This window comes from Aegilops tauschii, chromosome 4 (assembly GCF_002575655.3).
Source record: "Aegilops tauschii subsp. strangulata cultivar AL8/78 chromosome 4, Aet v6.0, whole genome shotgun sequence".
Classification (NCBI taxonomy): Eukaryota; Viridiplantae; Streptophyta; class Magnoliopsida; order Poales; family Poaceae; genus Aegilops; species Aegilops tauschii.
Window position 1 is genome coordinate 32,534,919 of NC_053038.3, and position 17,062 is coordinate 32,551,980.

The 17,062-nt window shown below is 46.6% G+C and overlaps 1 protein-coding gene across 2 annotated transcripts; it reads left to right on the forward strand.

Moving 5' to 3' along the window:
- Positions 1 to 3,760: 3,760 nt before the first annotated feature.
- On the forward strand, positions 3,761 to 16,479 carry LOC120962713 (glutamate decarboxylase 1-like). Of its 2 annotated transcripts, XM_073496149.1 has the most exons (4): positions 3,761 to 4,056; positions 4,160 to 4,363; positions 15,620 to 15,798; positions 15,885 to 16,479. In XM_073496149.1, exons 1-3 carry the CDS (start codon positions 3,965 to 3,967, stop codon positions 15,621 to 15,623), a joined length of 300 nt encoding a protein of 99 aa, XP_073352250.1. In that variant the 5' UTR covers positions 3,761 to 3,964; the 3' UTR covers positions 15,624 to 15,798; positions 15,885 to 16,479. The 2 variants fall into 2 exon arrangements, with proteins under 2 accessions (XP_073352250.1, XP_040242450.2); XM_040386516.3 differs by lacking the exons at positions 15,620 to 15,798; positions 15,885 to 16,479 and having other exon boundaries at positions 4,160 to 6,701.
- The last annotated feature ends 583 nt before the right edge of the window (positions 16,480 to 17,062 follow it).

The window sequence follows — 17,062 nt, forward strand, 5'->3', positions numbered from 1 at the left end:
TTCAGGCACTAAAATGCACATTCGTGACAAGTTCAAGCACCAGTGTTGTATTTACCTCTTTTCAAAACATGCTAGCTGCTGTTAAGTGGTTTGTTGTGTAGGACTAAACAAGACCGTTTCTTTTTGCAAGGGGACTAATCTAGGACATTGACTTCGCTTAGGACAGAATATACTCCACATTTCACGTATTTGTAACACTCGTTGAACACCCGTCGCCAAACTTTGTAAAATATATTTCTAAAAGAAAGCTTGTACCATATAGGCTGTGCTGCCTGTTCATAAACTTTCGTCTTCCTTTATCCTTCACGCCCTACCTTTCACGGCACAAAAGGGGAACAATCTCGTACGTCGATGACAGGCACGGTACGTACATCCTCACACTGGCGGGTACTGCTGACTAGCGAGGCCTCCCTGGCAAGTTTCTTTTTAATTCACCAAAACTCTTCATGGTAGATGTTTTAGATGTCTCTTTCCAGGACACCGTGCAGCGGATTATCGAGATCCTTTGAGGTCTTATCGATGCCTTGAGAACCGTTATCGGGCACGTGAGTGCCGCAATGCCTGGCATCCTCTCAGCTTCTTGGGAAGCCCTACTGTGTCGCCGCTTCCCCGCATTCCCGTCGGGCACCAACAAGCTCCATCTCCTTACAATGTCCAAAAAGAAGCCCCGACCCTCTCGAAGACATTTTGTCGTGATTCTTGGGCATCGGTCGTTTCTGCTTCTGCTGGCTCTATGGCCTCGGTGGATGTCTCGATGTGCCCGCATTGGAGAGGCAGGCCGAGTTGCTGCGCTTTGAGCTCCATGGTATGGCTTTCTCTTAGCTTGAGAAAACGATCCAACCTCTGTGTGATGTCGTTGATTCCATGAAAGGTTGGATGTTACGGATGGAGAGCTTCATGGAGCGAGCTGAGACTACACTGGGCAGGTTCTCCCTGATGCCGCCTATGTTGCAGATTACTCATGTGTTGCGCCCTTTGGTTGTGCCCGATGGGAGTTTCGTGGTTGAGAGGGGAGACGAGCTTCATGGCCGTTTCTCCCCTCGTGCTAGGGCTAGCTCATCATCATTAGCCTCCGAGGGACTTGACAATGATATGGTCGTGACTCCTGTGCTATAGATCATGCCTGAGCTCCGGGAGTTGTGTGTGTTGGGGGTGGGGAGGGGGGGGGGGGGGTGGGGGGTTTCCGCCTTTGTGTGTCGAGCAACTACAGGTAGACGCTCCCGAGATCTTGAGTGTGGCTTTGCCGCCTGCATCACCCCTGGAGTTGAGTGAGATATTTGATGCCGAGGAGAGTGGTGATTTAGACTGTGTGATCTCTCGGTTGCCTAAGTCCATTGGGTGTCAGGTGTTCGCCATGGAGCGCGGAGTTCCTGATGTTGCTGCCATTCCCTCATCTGCGACCATCGAACAGGTGATGCCTATGAGTGGCATGGCCATTGAGCCAAGTGTGTTGGCACCTACTCCAAATCCAGATGCTCTCTTCATGAAGGAACTTTGTGACTTGCTCGCTAGCGTGGAGGTTGATAGACCTGATTTGGGCAGGTCGATTGCTTCCCTCCTGACGGGGACGCCAATAAGAGGCAAACACAAGAAGGTGGGCAAAGGCAAGAGTGACGTTATAGGCAAGGTGTCTCTGGTTGCTTGATAGATGATCTTGGGTCTCTCGGCCTGTTCTCTTGGTTTGAGAGGTGCATGATGTCTTGTGTCGAGGAGTTCTTGTTGGGATTCACTTGGCGTAGTAGCAGTGTCGGGATTTGTGGATGTTGTGCATTCGCAGAGTTTGGCGGGGGCTGAATGTGCGGTGATGGGTTTCTTGCCATGTGAGTAGTTAGTCCGTGTTTCGTTTGTATAAGTTTTCATCCTTTTTTTCTTAAATTAACTAGGCAATTCTCTTTTCCTTAATTAATCCATGAGGCAAACTTTTGCCTCCGTTTTGAAAAAAAAATCTCATGGCCACCGATAACACGGGGCATGATCGACGCATGTGCGGATGGCCGGAGCACGAACCGCGTGGCTGATCGATCTCGCAACCACTCCAATTGCAGCGTGGTGATACACGACTCGCATATCATACGATTATCGACGCAGGAAAGAACGGATCGTTAGGCTCCAAACAAGACTGACAGTTCACGATGAAGTTCCAAAACAGTTTAAATTACGGAGAAAATTACTCAAAAAGGAGGATCTCCCGAATCATCAATGGCGCCCACTTGTCCATGGATCCGCAGTGTCTGCCACTACCGACATTCTTCCCCCGGAATCGTGGAACCCCCGGGCTTTAGCTGCCCCTTTTACCAAAGGAGATGAAACCAGTTAGAGCATCTACATCCAGACTTCGCAAATCTGGCCCCTCAAATACCCGTGGACGCGTCATAAGTATTGATCGGGCACGCTTCATATATGTCTTCCACACTCGCATCCCTCATATCCAAAACCTCAAAAACATGCAAACCATGTACGCTACGTATAAATAAAGTATAAAATACGCTCAACTAGCCGGATTATCGTTGCATCGTCGGACAAAACCACATAGTTTTTCGAAGGTTTATCGGCGGACAATGAACATTCATACTACAAATACTTAGAAATAGATAAAACGAAAATAAAATAGAGAAGGGCAAAGGAAGTTACCATTTCCTCGCTGGCCCATTCCCCTTTCAGCCGTCGGCGCAGCGGTGCCCCTCCTCCATGTAGGTGTCGGCGTGCAGAGGTGCGTCGTCATCAGAGTTGGAGCCGTTCGTCAGGTCGGAGGAGTCAATGTGCCTTGGCATTCTTGCGGCGAAGGCGTCACACATCCGTATCTGCCGTCGTGAGAGAGCAGCAGAGGACCGACGCGAGGAGCGCGGCCTCGGGAAGGGCCGGCGGCGTCGTCGGCGCTGCATCGACGGGTGGCAGGCACGGATGAAGTAGATTCGCCACTGCCGGATCCACCTTGGTTGAGCTGCGAATGCCTCAACACGATGTGGAGGGCGACCTCCTCCACATCATCGGGCTCCGCTTCGTGCAGGAGGCTCCCTGAGTCATCGTCGGAGCTGGATTCCCACTTCGGTTGCCGACCATTGAATGGGTTCGGAAGTGGAGTGGATGGAGAGGGAACTGAAGTGCAGCTCGGATTGACTGCGATCTAGGGTTTTCCGGATGGGGATTTTGTGGGTCACGCATGGGCCACGATGGGCCAAGCCGACGTGGCGGACGCGTCCGGACCACCCCATATTTTGGCTGGATACGAGGGCTGTCAGACAGCCCAGACGTTTGTGGACAGTTTAAGGCCCCCGTCGGGGTCGATTTTCCACGACCGGTCAGTTTTCAGGCCATCCGCCCAGACGTTTGGGGATGGTTTAGGGTACCCGACTGTAGATGTCCTTAATTCCGCACAAGAAAAAAGAGGGGAAAGCGACAGGATGGAAACCACCCTGGACAGGCACCATCAACCCAAGTGTGGGATAAAACGTGACCGGACGGAACGGGAACATAAACATCTTCGTCAAACCATGAATCCATTCCCCGCAAAAAAAAAACCCATGAATCCACGGTAACTAGACGACGAAGTCCAGTGGCGAACGGGAGCACGGTAGGTACACACCTGCGCCACATGTACTCCTCTACATGTTTTTTTTTCTTTCTGAACGGTCACATGTACATGTTTTTTTTTGAACGGGAGCTTCCCCTTCCCTTCGTCTAAAAGAACGGGAAGAAAAAAAAAACTCTTCCCCTTCACCCGTCCCCTCGGCTCGATTATAAATATTCTCCCATTTTTGTCTCCCGGCCAGCACGGCGCACGCCACATACAATAGGAAGCGTTCCCGCTTTCCTTGGTAACGGCTTGACCCCGACCCCGACCCCGTGTTGATCAAGCACAAACCAGCGGCAGCTCTAGAACTCTAGTACTACCACCACCGCCGGCCCCCGTCTCTCCGGATCGGATCGGCCGTCGTCCCCGCCGGCGAGCGACCGAGCGATCAAGATGGTGCTCTCCCACGCCGCGTCAGCGGGGTCGTCCGATGACTCGGTGCACTCCACCTTCGCCTCCCGCTACGTCCGCGCCTCCCTGCCCAGGTACGTCCCTTCCTCCTACGTCCATGGATGGATGGATCATGGATGATTGGATGGATGCTTGATTTGGTTTCGTCGTTCGGTGAACTGATGGATGGATGGGCAGGTTCCGGATGCCGGAGAACTCGATCCCGAAGGAGGCGGCGTACCAGATCATCAACGACGAGCTGATGCTGGACGGGAACCCGCGGCTGAACCTGGCGTCCTTCGTCACCACCTGGATGGAGCCCGAGTGCAACAAGCTCATGATGGACTCCATCAACGAGAACTACGTCGACATAGACGATACCCCGTCACCACCGAGCTCCAGGTATGCATACCATTTACTCACGTTGGCGTTACCGCGGCCCCCGTAATGGCTTTTAGACTTCGTATTGTAGCCGAACTGTGTAATCCATACCGTATTGATATAGAACTTCTATATTATCATTTTACATGGTTGAGCCACTTCTCTCCAAATCCTACGTTTTACATGGTATAGAGCCTAACCTAGGTCCTCCTACACCTCACCCGCCGCCGCCGCCACGCCAAAACCCTAAACCCTACGGTCGCCCCCGCCGCCATGTCCGCTTCCGCCTCGGGCGCCGCCAGCTCCGGGTCCATCCCCGCGTCGCTTGCCACCCACCTAAACCTCCCGCCTCGCACCCTAGCTCCGCCGGTGCCCCAATTCTTCGGCACCACCGCCGTGGGATCCATGTTCTCGGCTCCAATCCCGCCGCCGCCTACGACCTCCGTCTCCACGCCGACGGTCCTACCTCGGCCCCCGGTATGGCCAACCTGCTTTGATTTGCTACCGATCGAGATCTCTTCCTTCCTTCCTCTTTCAGTGGACTTCCATTGGTCCACTTGGCCTGATCCAGTGATCTCGCATAGAAGTTTGAAAACTAGCACCGCTACTCCACTAAAAAATGATCAAGCATCCATCACATGCGCCTTCGTATCTTGCCTCTAGCCTAGCCACGATTAATATATGAACTAGATCGGGTTCGCGCCTTGGCGCGAGGGTGCTGGTCACAATGTTTTGACAAAGCGTGTAACAATTTGTATGTAGGAAACCAGGTATAGCATGTGCAGGCAACTATTTGTGTTAGAAGCAGAACATAATGGAACTGAAGATGACAATCACATTATAAATCAAGCTCGATGCTTTCATACGATCAGAGATAGAACACATGATCATTGTTTACGACAGAGAGATAGGAACTAAAACCTAAAGTCTATACATGCCTTGTTCAGAGTAAAGTGAGAACAGCAACATGTTACCAGATGCTACCTTCCATTATAAAGACAACAACAGGAATCCAAAGGATATATATTTCTTGTTCAGAAGAACATCAAAAGGGCAAAGAAAATGCTCCGCAAACATGCTGGGTATGATGTGCTGACCGAAGCTCACCAGATACTATTCGTGGTCTCCAGGCGCTGCTCCGATTTCATGCCAATATATCGTAGTCTCTTTGCCAATTTTCCTGTGCTTGCAAGTGCTGTTTTCATGGCCCCTTTGGTGTTGTCTTACCCTCTTAGGCGCCGAGCAGCTGCCGTATTTTGTCTTTGAGTAGAATATGAGCTCATGTATCTGACAGCGTAGTACCATCCTTTGCGTACCTTCTTTATTGTCTTGTTTGCTGCAACCAGCAACTTTACCAGGTGTGTGACTTGATTTTCCAGCTTTTTTACGTAGGTCTAGTGATAGTCCCTGATTTCTTTGCCACATGCATCCTCCATAAATCTAATGGCTTCGATAGCAGCACTGTCTTCTGCTTGTTCATAGTTATTTGAGATCATACCAGATATCGAGGTTGGAACAAGCAAACCATCAAACAACTATAACGATGAATTAAAAGTAACCGTCGCACGAGACTTGTTGCCCGGACATGTCTTGTGATGGTAAATCGCAGGGGGCAACTTGAGAGCTTGCAGCATGAGGGCAAAGATGTGGGAATAGGGAATCACTATTAGATAGTCATCTTGCTGCGGAGGAAAGTAAAGGATAAAATAATTGTTTTACAAAGGAATAATCTCATAAGTTACTTCATTGGTTTGTAAAGCAGGTAACAATAAGTTTAAGTTTTATTGATCAAACTAAATCAAGATTAGGTGTATCATTGTACACTTGACACTTAGTGCTACTTTAAGATGAAAAACAAATTGAACTCAGGAAAGAAGACAGTTAAAAAACATGTTTCTGCACTGAATAAATTGGTTTTGTGCTGAAACAAAAAAGATTCGCGAGCTAACTATTCGATGCCGGTGCACTATTTGAGTTTCTGATGCATGGTGCCCTGGATTTGCCTAGAATTCTGCATCCATGACTTTTGTAGTAGAGAAAAATAGGGTCCTTTTTCATTTGAAAGCTAGCATTATGGGACTGAATGAATGCGAAAGTAGAGCAGGTACCTCATATATAGTTGATTAAATATCTTGATCCTAATATTGACTGTAAACTGTGAGTTTTACCTCAAATCACAGACAAGAGTAAAAGTCATTGAACACTAGACCACCTATTGCTAGTCAGGGTTTCTAATTCACTGAAAAACAGTGGTTAAGCAGGGGTTCCTAGGTATATTTAGGTGTACCATGAATTAACAGGACGTTCAACATGATAGGGCATGGGAACAATGAGGAAACTATCGGTAAAAAAAAGAAAACCATGCTGACAAATCAGTTATAACAGGGGTTCAGGTTGTTACCTTTGGTTCAGGGGTTCTTGTCCTTGATGATGACGAGCCTGGAGATCCCTTATCACAAACAGCACCAATGCCCATGTCATCCATGCGCTGTGTGCTGGATCTGACCTAGTAGAGTGAGATTGGGGCATGGAGAAAGTAGAGAACGAAGGATAGAGGAACCAAGGCGTTGAATCACCTCTGGTGTGACAGGCGTAGAGGATCGACCGTAGAAGCCGATGGCGCAGGTGTCGCCGAGCAGAGAGAGGAGTTAGGGTTCGATTTGATTGGGGATTTAGGTCAAAATCCATCATCCTGGTGTTTATATACCGCGCAGAACCTGAGTAAGACGTGTATGGGCTCTAATCGTATGTGCATTTAAAATTACCTATCATGGGCCTGGTTCTCTGCTTGGTTATGCAGATGGGAAAGGCTCATTGTGTCGTTGCTTAGCTTATATGCTGTTGCTCATTTAGATTGATTTTTTATTTCTCTAAAAAATCAATTTTTTTTGTTTAATCAGTATAATGTATTTATATGTGAGTTTTTCCATGTGGAGCGAAGCATGCCAAAGTGAATAATCGATGATCATTCACTTTTTAATAAAGAGTTGTATATGTCTAGAGAGACAAATAAGTTTTGTAGCTCTGCGTTGGCACTGTTTTCTCCACATATATGTACAGTTCTTTATTTTCAGAAAGAAACACCGTGTTGCAAGTATAAAGCAAATTGAAGAATGGCATGATATAGGCTTAGCTCGAATTTTAGCTATTTTGCCTGACTTACAAAGGAGTGGACGTGTTTGTTCAGGTACCTTTAGTTTGCTGATAGAAGAACATACTTTGCCTAATATCAGAAGGAGCAACCATTCACAGAGGCGTGGATAGGCGACCGTAGGCAGACAACTCAAATACATTGTCGAAGAACTGCAAAAGTATACATCGTAGACTTTAGTTGTACATAGGACATGTGCAAACACATGCAACATGCCATCTACATGACCAGTGCGATGGTCCATGTAACCATTATACAAAACAGCAAGCGACTCTTACACACGGTAACTTCAAAGTGTCTGATACAAACCACACTTAAGAACGCTACATAACTGATTATAATGATAGACGCGGCATCAAACGGCTACTGCATTGCACTGCTTGATCCAATCGAACTTAATCCCTATAAGTGCCAAAGACAAGTCTTTGATCAGAGCATATCAAAGTATTGAAGATACATTATGGTTTTTAAATTACCTTTTTACTCTTCGCAGTCGCGCTTGCGTTTTCCAAATAAATCTTTGCGAACATTGCACATGGCACGTTTCCCAACTTGCTTGCTGTTCAACAGTTCAAAGCATGGTTCACTATCTTGATATGCGAGACAATTAGATCACAATCCATGTAAAGTTTGTTTAGTACCTTGACATGTCTAACTTCGGAGGAGGGGTCATCTGTTGTTCATATGTGCTGGGAGAAGGCGTTGTCTGCTGTTTGGTTGTGCTCTGCGCAGTTTAAGAAGATAATAATATCAGCAGGAAATCATCGATGATCAACGCTTAAAAAAGAAATAAGATGCGAGTCCATGAGTGATAGTCGAGTAAGCAACACACACCATGTTATCGAGCATGTACATGCCACTTGCTGATTAGTGGATATGAACTTGTGAAGAGAAGCAAGGGTATTACTAATGGCAGTGGGCAGGTATTGTTGGTATCGTCACAGTCGCTGGCCATGTCGATCTCGTTATTGCCATTTCCAGTTTCTTGGGACATCTTGGACATTTTTTTAATTCGCGTGTCTAATCTTCAAATATCATTGCCCACGAGGAAGTCGCTAGCAACTTGTGGTGACAAGCCTTTAACTCATGATAGTTTGCATCATCAACATATATTATCGATCTATCATTTAAGAAAGCCAGTGCAACTGAGCTGGCTGATTCTATGGCCATCTCCTTTGTTCCAGCATACCCCCCATGAAACACCTTTGGCTCCGCCGCACGCATATTGTTATGAGCACTCAAATGCAGATAAATGGATGCATACAACTCCCCATCTTCAGCATCAGTTACCTTGATGCTTTCTACAACAAGCCCAAGCCTCTTTAGAGCCAGATCCAAAATATATTGCCGGCATATGGTCACACAGCGTGGAGTGAGCTATTTAAGAAGGCATATCATAAAAAAAAGTATCAGCCATGTCTCAAATGTAGAGAGGACCTACATAAAAAAATGAACGGATCATCAACAATTGGGACTATAAGGCAGAATTAGTTTCCCTGTTTCTCTTTGATTTTTGAAAGTAAGTCAATCTCTCTCTCTCTCTCTCTCTCTCTCTCTCTCCACATATAATAGTGGATGCTCAACAATGAGATTCTACAAGCCATGAAGTGTTACAGAAGTAACAATAAAAAGTAGACATTCTTCTCACTTTTCCCGCAACGACACTTCTCATTGATTGATAAGCTCAATACATGTCTGTACTGTCACCCGACATATGGTTCATATCTTGTCCGTGCATCCATCAAATAATAAAGAAAAAGAAGGTGAGGTATGTGCATAACTCAAAAAATACTCAACTCTGTCCATTAAATAAAGCTCGACAGTGAAAACTGAGAGCAGAGATGTAAGCTGTAAGAACTCGGTAGTAAAAGAACAGTTTCTTATCCATTCAAGAAATTGAGCGAGTGGGCTAGACCGGTAGATAAAAGTTCAGCTAGCTCTGAAGGCAAAAGGGATCAGATAGTTCTACCAAACCAAGCCACCACAACTACACCAACCATAAGACCAGACTGAACTTTAAGTCTAAACACGAGACAACGACAGACCACCAGGAGTAAATTGTAGGTCGCTGCAAGTCAAATGACCTCGCTTCTCACCCAAATCAAATAATCTAAACTGGAAAGTGGATTGAATACAATGGCATGGAAAAACAATGATAGAACATCATATCTGAATGGACAGCTGTGAAGTGTCATGCTCCTGCGTATGAAACAGACACAGGATATTGCGGCTATGTAATTGAGCCAAAGCGAAATTAGCTTGCAGGCTTAACACCATTTACCAGCGTCGGCTGACATTAGTGAATTCTCATGCATTCATATGGATAGTACAATCAGCAATCTCAACATTCAGTTACAACACTGGTTAAACATGTACAAATACAGGTGAAATTGAGCTGATGAAATTTGTTGACCACCACCTCTGTTACAAAGCATTCTCGTGTTCTCCTGATTCCCTCTAAGCACAGGCTAGGCTTTGTAGTCATTATGTTTCATTTAGCCAGTCATAAAATATATAGCCAGTGAAAATAACTAAAGGCATGCCTAAGTATTATACACAGCTCACACATAACAAAACAGTGCCACTTTAGCAGAACAAGCAACGAATTGATACGATCATATAACATTTAATGTTTTCCTAATAATCAATAGGAAGAGAAGTATCATGTAGTCCTTACCGTGAATAATGTAGTGCCGCGGCTTTAGATGGATTTCTTTCACTTCGAGATCCGGGACCCAATCCGCTGTTAGGGGCCGGTCAATGTAGTCAAGCGATTGCTTGTGCTTTTTGCATAGGCACTGGTCTGTACAAGTTAGTTGGAAAGAGATGAGTATAGAGTAATAAAATCTGGCTACGATGAAATCTCAGTAATATGGTTACCGTGATTGTTGTACCTGACATGGGTCTGCGTCGTATAGGCAGCCTCAACATCAGTGGCTAGAGTTACTTATCTGCAGGGACTCAAAGTCAAACAAGAAGGCCAGTCTCTAGCCACTGATGTTGAGGCTGCCTATACGACATAGACCCATGCCAGCTATAACAATCACGGTAACCATATTACTGATATTTCATCGTAGCCAGATTTTATTACTCTATACTCATCTTTTTCCAACGAACTTGTATAGACCAATAACTCTGCAAAAAGCACAAGCAACCACTTCACTACATTGACCGGCCCCTAATAGCGGATTGGGTCCCAGATTTCGAAGCGAAAGAAATCCATCTAAAGCCGGGGCACTACATTATTCGCGACAAGGACTATACGATACTTCTCTTCCTATTGATTATTAGGAAAACATTAACTGCTATATGATCGTATCAATTCGTTGCCTGTTTAGCTAAAGTAGTACTGTTTTGTTATGCGTGACTTGTGTATAATACTTAGGCATGCTTTTAGTTATTTTCACTGGCTATATATTTTATTACTGGCTAAATGAAACCTAATGACTACAAAGCCTGGCCTGTGCTTAGAGGGAATCAGGAGAACACCATAATGCTTTGTAACAGAGGTGGGGGTCAACAAATTTCATCATCTCAATTTCACCTGTATTTGTACATGTTTAACCAGTGCCGTAACTGAATGTTGAGATTGCTGATTGTACTATCCATATGAATGCATGAGAATTCAGTAATGTTAGCCGACGCTGGTAAATGGTGTCAAGCCTGCAAGCTAATTTCGCTTGGCTCAGTTACATAAACACAATATCTCGTGTCTGTTTCATACGCAGGAGCATGACACTTCACATCCGTCCATTGAGATATGATGTTCTATCATTCTTTTCCATACCATTGTATTAAGGGATTTTTATTTCTGTGCCTCTGGTTCCTTAGCTCTACTCATTCATCCCCGGCTCTTAACTTTTGCTCACTTTTTCCCACTCCCTTGCCAGAAACCCTCATAACTGGGCACAACGGACGTTGCCGTCGGGGCAAAATCTTTGACTGTTAGCTAACGAGTGGGGCCGCGTATACGTGGGCGCATGCAAGACCGTGGTCGTGGGGTAGCACATCATATAAAGAGGGCAACCACCTCCATCGCCCCTACCATTTTCCCCAAATCCCCTCGCTGCGCCCAACGCGTTTGGGTCGGCTCGTGCGCCCAACGCTGGCCCGACCCATTTTAACGGCGCCGACAAAAAAAACTTTGCATGCATATTTGAAATAAAAACAACTTAATTAAACATTAAAGCCAGCCTTAGGAAGGCCGGCGAGAGTCCACGCGTCCACATTAGCATTAAAAGAAATTAAAAACAACCTAACTACGAGGAGGCGCGCTGCCCAGCGCGCCCTAGGCGTCGTCGTCGTCGTCCTCGGGGTGGGTGAGGTCGATGAGCGTCGGCGCAGGGCCGGCCCAGGGGAACGCCGTGTTCCAGGTGGCGGCGATGTCGGCCGCTGTTCCGGCGGGGGCAGTGCCGGTGCGGGGGGCTGTGCGGCCGCCTGTGCAGCCGCGGCTTGGCGCGCCTCCTCCTCAGCCTCGCGCGCCTCCTCCACGAGGTCGCGCTCGAGCATCTCCTCGTACTCGCCGCGACGGCGCTCCTCGGCGAGCCGTCGCTGGCTCCATATCTCGAGGTACGCCGCCTCTTGCTCCTCGCCCCCATCCAAACCGGTGGCGCGGACACCCAGTCGCGCACCACTCCCGACCAGGAGAAGCGCGCGATGGGCTCGGACTCCGGCTCGGGCTCCGGCTGCGGCTCCGGGTCGGCCTTGACAAGCCGTCGGGGATGGGACGGCGAGGCCATCGGCGGCACGACGCAATCGCCGGCCGCGGAGAGGGCGAGGGCCTGCGCCATGGCAGCCTCGTAGCGAGCCTCCTCTTCCTCCACCGCCTCCACCCTGCGCCGCTCGTCCTCCTCGCTCTCGCGATAGACCGCCTCAAGGGCCGCCTGGTAGGCGGCCTCCGCCGCCTGGTCTTCCTCCCGGACGACGAGCGGGGGCGGCGGCACGCTGCGGTCAACCTCCCGCACGCCGCGTCGCCTCGCCTCCTCGTGCTCAAAGGCGAACCACCTCGCCCAGTTAGGCGAGTCGGTGGCGTAGGTGGCATCGTGGCGCTGCTTTGGCGTCAGCATTGCCCGCCGGCGCCGCACCTCCTCCGCGTGAGCCCTAGCCGTCTGCGGCGCCGCCGGCACTGGGATCCTATCTGGATCCAGATGCCAGTCGTGCGGCAGGGTGACGTTGGGGTACGACAGAGGCTGGCGGTGCTGCCAGTGCCACTCCGCCTGGTGCACTGGCACGTTCACGCGCTGCCCCTGCCGGCGAGCCGGCGCTGGCGGAGGCGGTACGAACTCAGATGGGAAAGGGACGGCGGGGGCCTTGCCCTTGGACTTGCTGGTGCCGGCGCCGGAGAAGAGCTCCATTTGGCTAGGGTTGGCTAGGGTTTTTGCAAGGGTTTGCCGGCGACGGGGGAGCGAGCGTGCCTAGATGGGGACGGCGAGTTTGGATGAGGATGGCCCCGTCGCACGGTCGGCTTAAGAAAGGGCGACCGCCGTCGCTGACGCGTGTGCCCGTGGTCATAAATTAAGCTGATCGCGAGTGGGCGACCGCCAGGTGGGGACGCGGCGGAGAACGAGAAGGCGCGGGTGGCATCCGTTCGACGTCCGCGCCGACGCATTTGGGGCGCAAATTTGAAGTGATTTAGAGGAGGTCAAATAAATTTGAATTTGAGAAAATGTCCTCCAAATGAGCTCCCAGGCTAGGGTAAACAACCCATTTGTAATCAAGTTTTTTTGAACCTACTCTAAATGAGCCAAATGTTTTTTATTAACACACATTCACTTTTCCATAGTGTAGATTCGAAGTCTCACTATTTTTTGATTTTTTTTAAATTTTTCAAAAACAGAAGGTAACACCACCTCCTCTCCTTGAACTCTATGAAATTATGTACATGATAGCTCATATGTGTGAAGGTTTTCTCATGAAAATGACCATAGAGCAAGTTTATGATTTTTGGTTGGTAACATGTCACATAAGACAACATTGCGCGCAGGTTATATATTTTTTTGATTTTTTTAAAATTAATGGTGCTCATTTGACCTCGATCGTGCCAGCTAGGGTTTTTTTCATGAAAATGACCATAGACCAAGTTTAGTATTTTCCCCGTTAGTTTGTCTTATAAAACGACGAACGGCGAAGGTTTCATATTTTTTCAATTTTTTTAAATTAGTTATGCTCAGTCAAAGCCTTCGGAACCCCATTGACCAGCTCAAAACCCCTCTAAACCCCGCGGTGTTTCGCCTAACCCTAGCTCCCAGCGTCAGCCGTCCGATCATACCCTCGCGCCAAGCCACAGCCCTCAGATCTGGCCTTCTAGAAGGAACTAGGTGGGCTGGCTGTGTGCAGGCTCTGCGCCGTTGGATCACAAGGACGGCTCCGCATTGTTGGATCGTGGGGCGATCCGCGAGAGGCGATCCTATTGGTTGTGCTCGGCTGCTCGCCCACCACTGACTTCATGAAAAAAAAACGTTGTTATTGGGCCCAAAAGGAAACCAAGCTCTGGGCCGTCGAATTGCATCGTTTTTTTTGCATCGTTTGCTTTGTTTTTTGTGAACGTGCTGGCTCTGTATGTTTGCATCTTTTTTGCATCGTTCTTTTTGTTCTATACAAATGTAAAATGACCAAATTTATAAGGGCTAAATTTATTTTTATCATGTAAAATGGCCACAAACTTTCAAAAAATGGGTCATTTTGCATTTGTATAATGGCCACAAGCCCTCTATCTCTTTTTATCGTGCAAAATGACCAAAGTTTCAAGGGCCACATTTATTTTTATCATTCAAAATGGCCACAAGCTCTTAAAATTTTGTCTCTTTTTGCTCATATAATATAGGGTATGACCACGGATTCCCACGCGTGCAATTAGCTTCTTTTTCTTCTTTTCAAACCACCGTTTCCCAGGCGTGTACACTCCCGATGCTGCGGTGGGTTTGAAAACGGGCTACTAACTTCACATTTGACCCTGTTATTGCCACGGCCAAATAACACGTAGCACTACGGCTATTTAAGCTACATATTGGCATCAGCGAATGCAGGCTCGATCGAAGCATGCAGGCAGGGTTTGTTGGGCGCGCGCAGACGTTTAATGCAAGGGACGGCCCAACGAAACCACAGCCCAATGGTCGAACAGCGACACCACCCAACGCGGCACAGTCCAGCGTGGCCCCACTAGTCAGAGTTAACGGTCAAGCCTTTGACCCGACGACAACGTCCGTTGTGCCCAGTTATGAGGATTTCTGGCAAGGGAGTGGGGAAATTTGAGCAAAAGTTAAGAGCGCGTGGATGAATGAGTAGAGCTAAGGAACCAGGGGCACAGATGTAAAAATCCCTTGTATCAAATCCACTTTCCAGTTTAGATTATTTGATTTGGGAGAGAAGCGAGGTCATTTGACTTCCAGTGACCTGCAAATTACTCCCTGTGGTCTGTCGTTGTCTCGTGTTTAGACTTAAAGTTCAGTCTGATCTTATGGTTGGTGTAGTTGTGGTGGCTTGGTTTGGTTAGAACTGTGTGATCCCTTTTGCCTTCAGAGCTAACTGAACTGTTATCTACCGGTCTAGCCCACTCGCTCGATTTCTTGAATGGATAGGAAACTGTTATTTTGCTACTGAGTTCTTACAGCTTACAGCTCTGCCCTTAGTTTTCACTGTCGAGCTTTATTTAATGGACGGACTTGAACTTTTTTAGTTATGCACATACCTCACCTTCTTTTTCTTTATTATTTGATGGGTGCACGGACAAGATATGAACCATATGCCGGGTGACAGTAGAGACATGTATTGAGCTTATCAAACACCGAGTAGTGTCGTTGCTGGAAAAGTGAGAAGAATGGCTACTTTTTATTGTTACTTCTGTAACACTTCTTGGCTTTTAGAATCTCATTGTTGAGCATCCACTATAGATATATGTGGAGATAGAGAGAGAGAGAGATTGATCTACTTTCAAAAATCAAAGAGAAACAGGGAAACTGATTCTGCCTTATAGTCTCATGCCTATATTGAGCACACTATGTCTCGATCATATCACAATTGAATGTTTCTTCACTGTATTGTTATCTTTTATGAATGCATATGTTAAACCGGGATTACAACTGACTTCGTATTACCTGCTTGACCAAAATGTTGGGATTGTTGCATAGGTGAACGCTTCATCCACCACGTTGATGAGTTTAGCACCTACTGCCTGTATGGAAATGAAGTGACATTATACAATGACAATCTCAAGCATCTGCGCAAGCTAATTAAAGGCAGTAGAACACCTAACTGCTACTATGTCTGCCACATGACAAAGACTTCTGCAACCCCTGGAAAAAGAATGGTGAGCATTGAAAAATCCTTTACTTTATTTGGATCCATCCTATGCTGCAGGCTTACATACTAATCAACATTTTTTCTTCCTTCTAGTATTTCTAGGCGCTGTTCTCTCAAACTAGTCTTTTCCCACATATGAATGCCAACAATGAACTGGCAGTAAGAAAAAGGGGACGGTACCGTCAATTTCAAAGTCCGCTTTATCAAAGGCGTCGACAACAGGGCTACTATCACAAGGAACTGGACCAATTTCTTTCAGCAGGCAAAAATGAAGAAGGCGCGTATCTATGCCTTTGCGTTCAAGTGCTTAGGAAAGGGGCTTCGCATGATCGTCTATCCCCTGTGAAGAGATCATAGAGGCCTTCTTTTATAAATGTCTATCTATGTAAATGACTACGATAACTTCTATGTCGTGCGTACTTTTGGTCATGTCGTATGTAAGGTAACTAGAACTGTCCTCCGCATACCACTGTCTGCTGCTTGCCGTTGAGACTACTTGAGTTATACTTTTGGACCGCCACTAGCAAAGTAGTTATGTCCTTTCATATGTTGCTCTTTCTTAACTCTGTTTCTAACCTTGCCTTACAATATTTTTGGACTGCTACTGTTGTAAACAAGACAATCTTTGGAATGGATTTAGCACTCCATCGATATTATAAATTATGAAGAAACTAGGCAGTGGCTCCAACTATCGTTCTCTCATCTACTTGTGTCTGTTGTCTTCTCTGTTTCTTATCTTTATATGTTCTGTGCTCTTTTCTATTTCATATGCTCGTGTTTATAGTGATGTGGTTATGTGGTTATTAACCATACCAAACTATGTGTTGGGAATATATTTTTAGAAGCAACTAGTTTACTTAGTTACACTATGTGATAATCATCATGTAGTTAAATTTCAAGTACCTAAATGTAATTCTTTTACACTATCATTCATCCAGATGATGATCATTTTTTAAACATCTAGGGATGGTTGTAAGATCTATTAGTATTCTTTGGTTTTTTAAATGTTCTTGTGTCCAAAATGCTTTTATGCAGTACATAAACATCTTAAAAAGTTTGTATTTTATTCGTTTTACATATGACATGTGACATATGGGCATTTTATGGATTTTGGAACCGCTTCGGAGTTTGTAAAATTGCTATTCCGAATCCGAATTCAAAAAATCTTAGACGTTGTTTTTTCTTTCGAACATTTAGACATAGTTTTGAGTTCAAGACATCTTACAAACACAATTTTTTTTCCATTGAATATGCTTGCATCTATGGTGAAT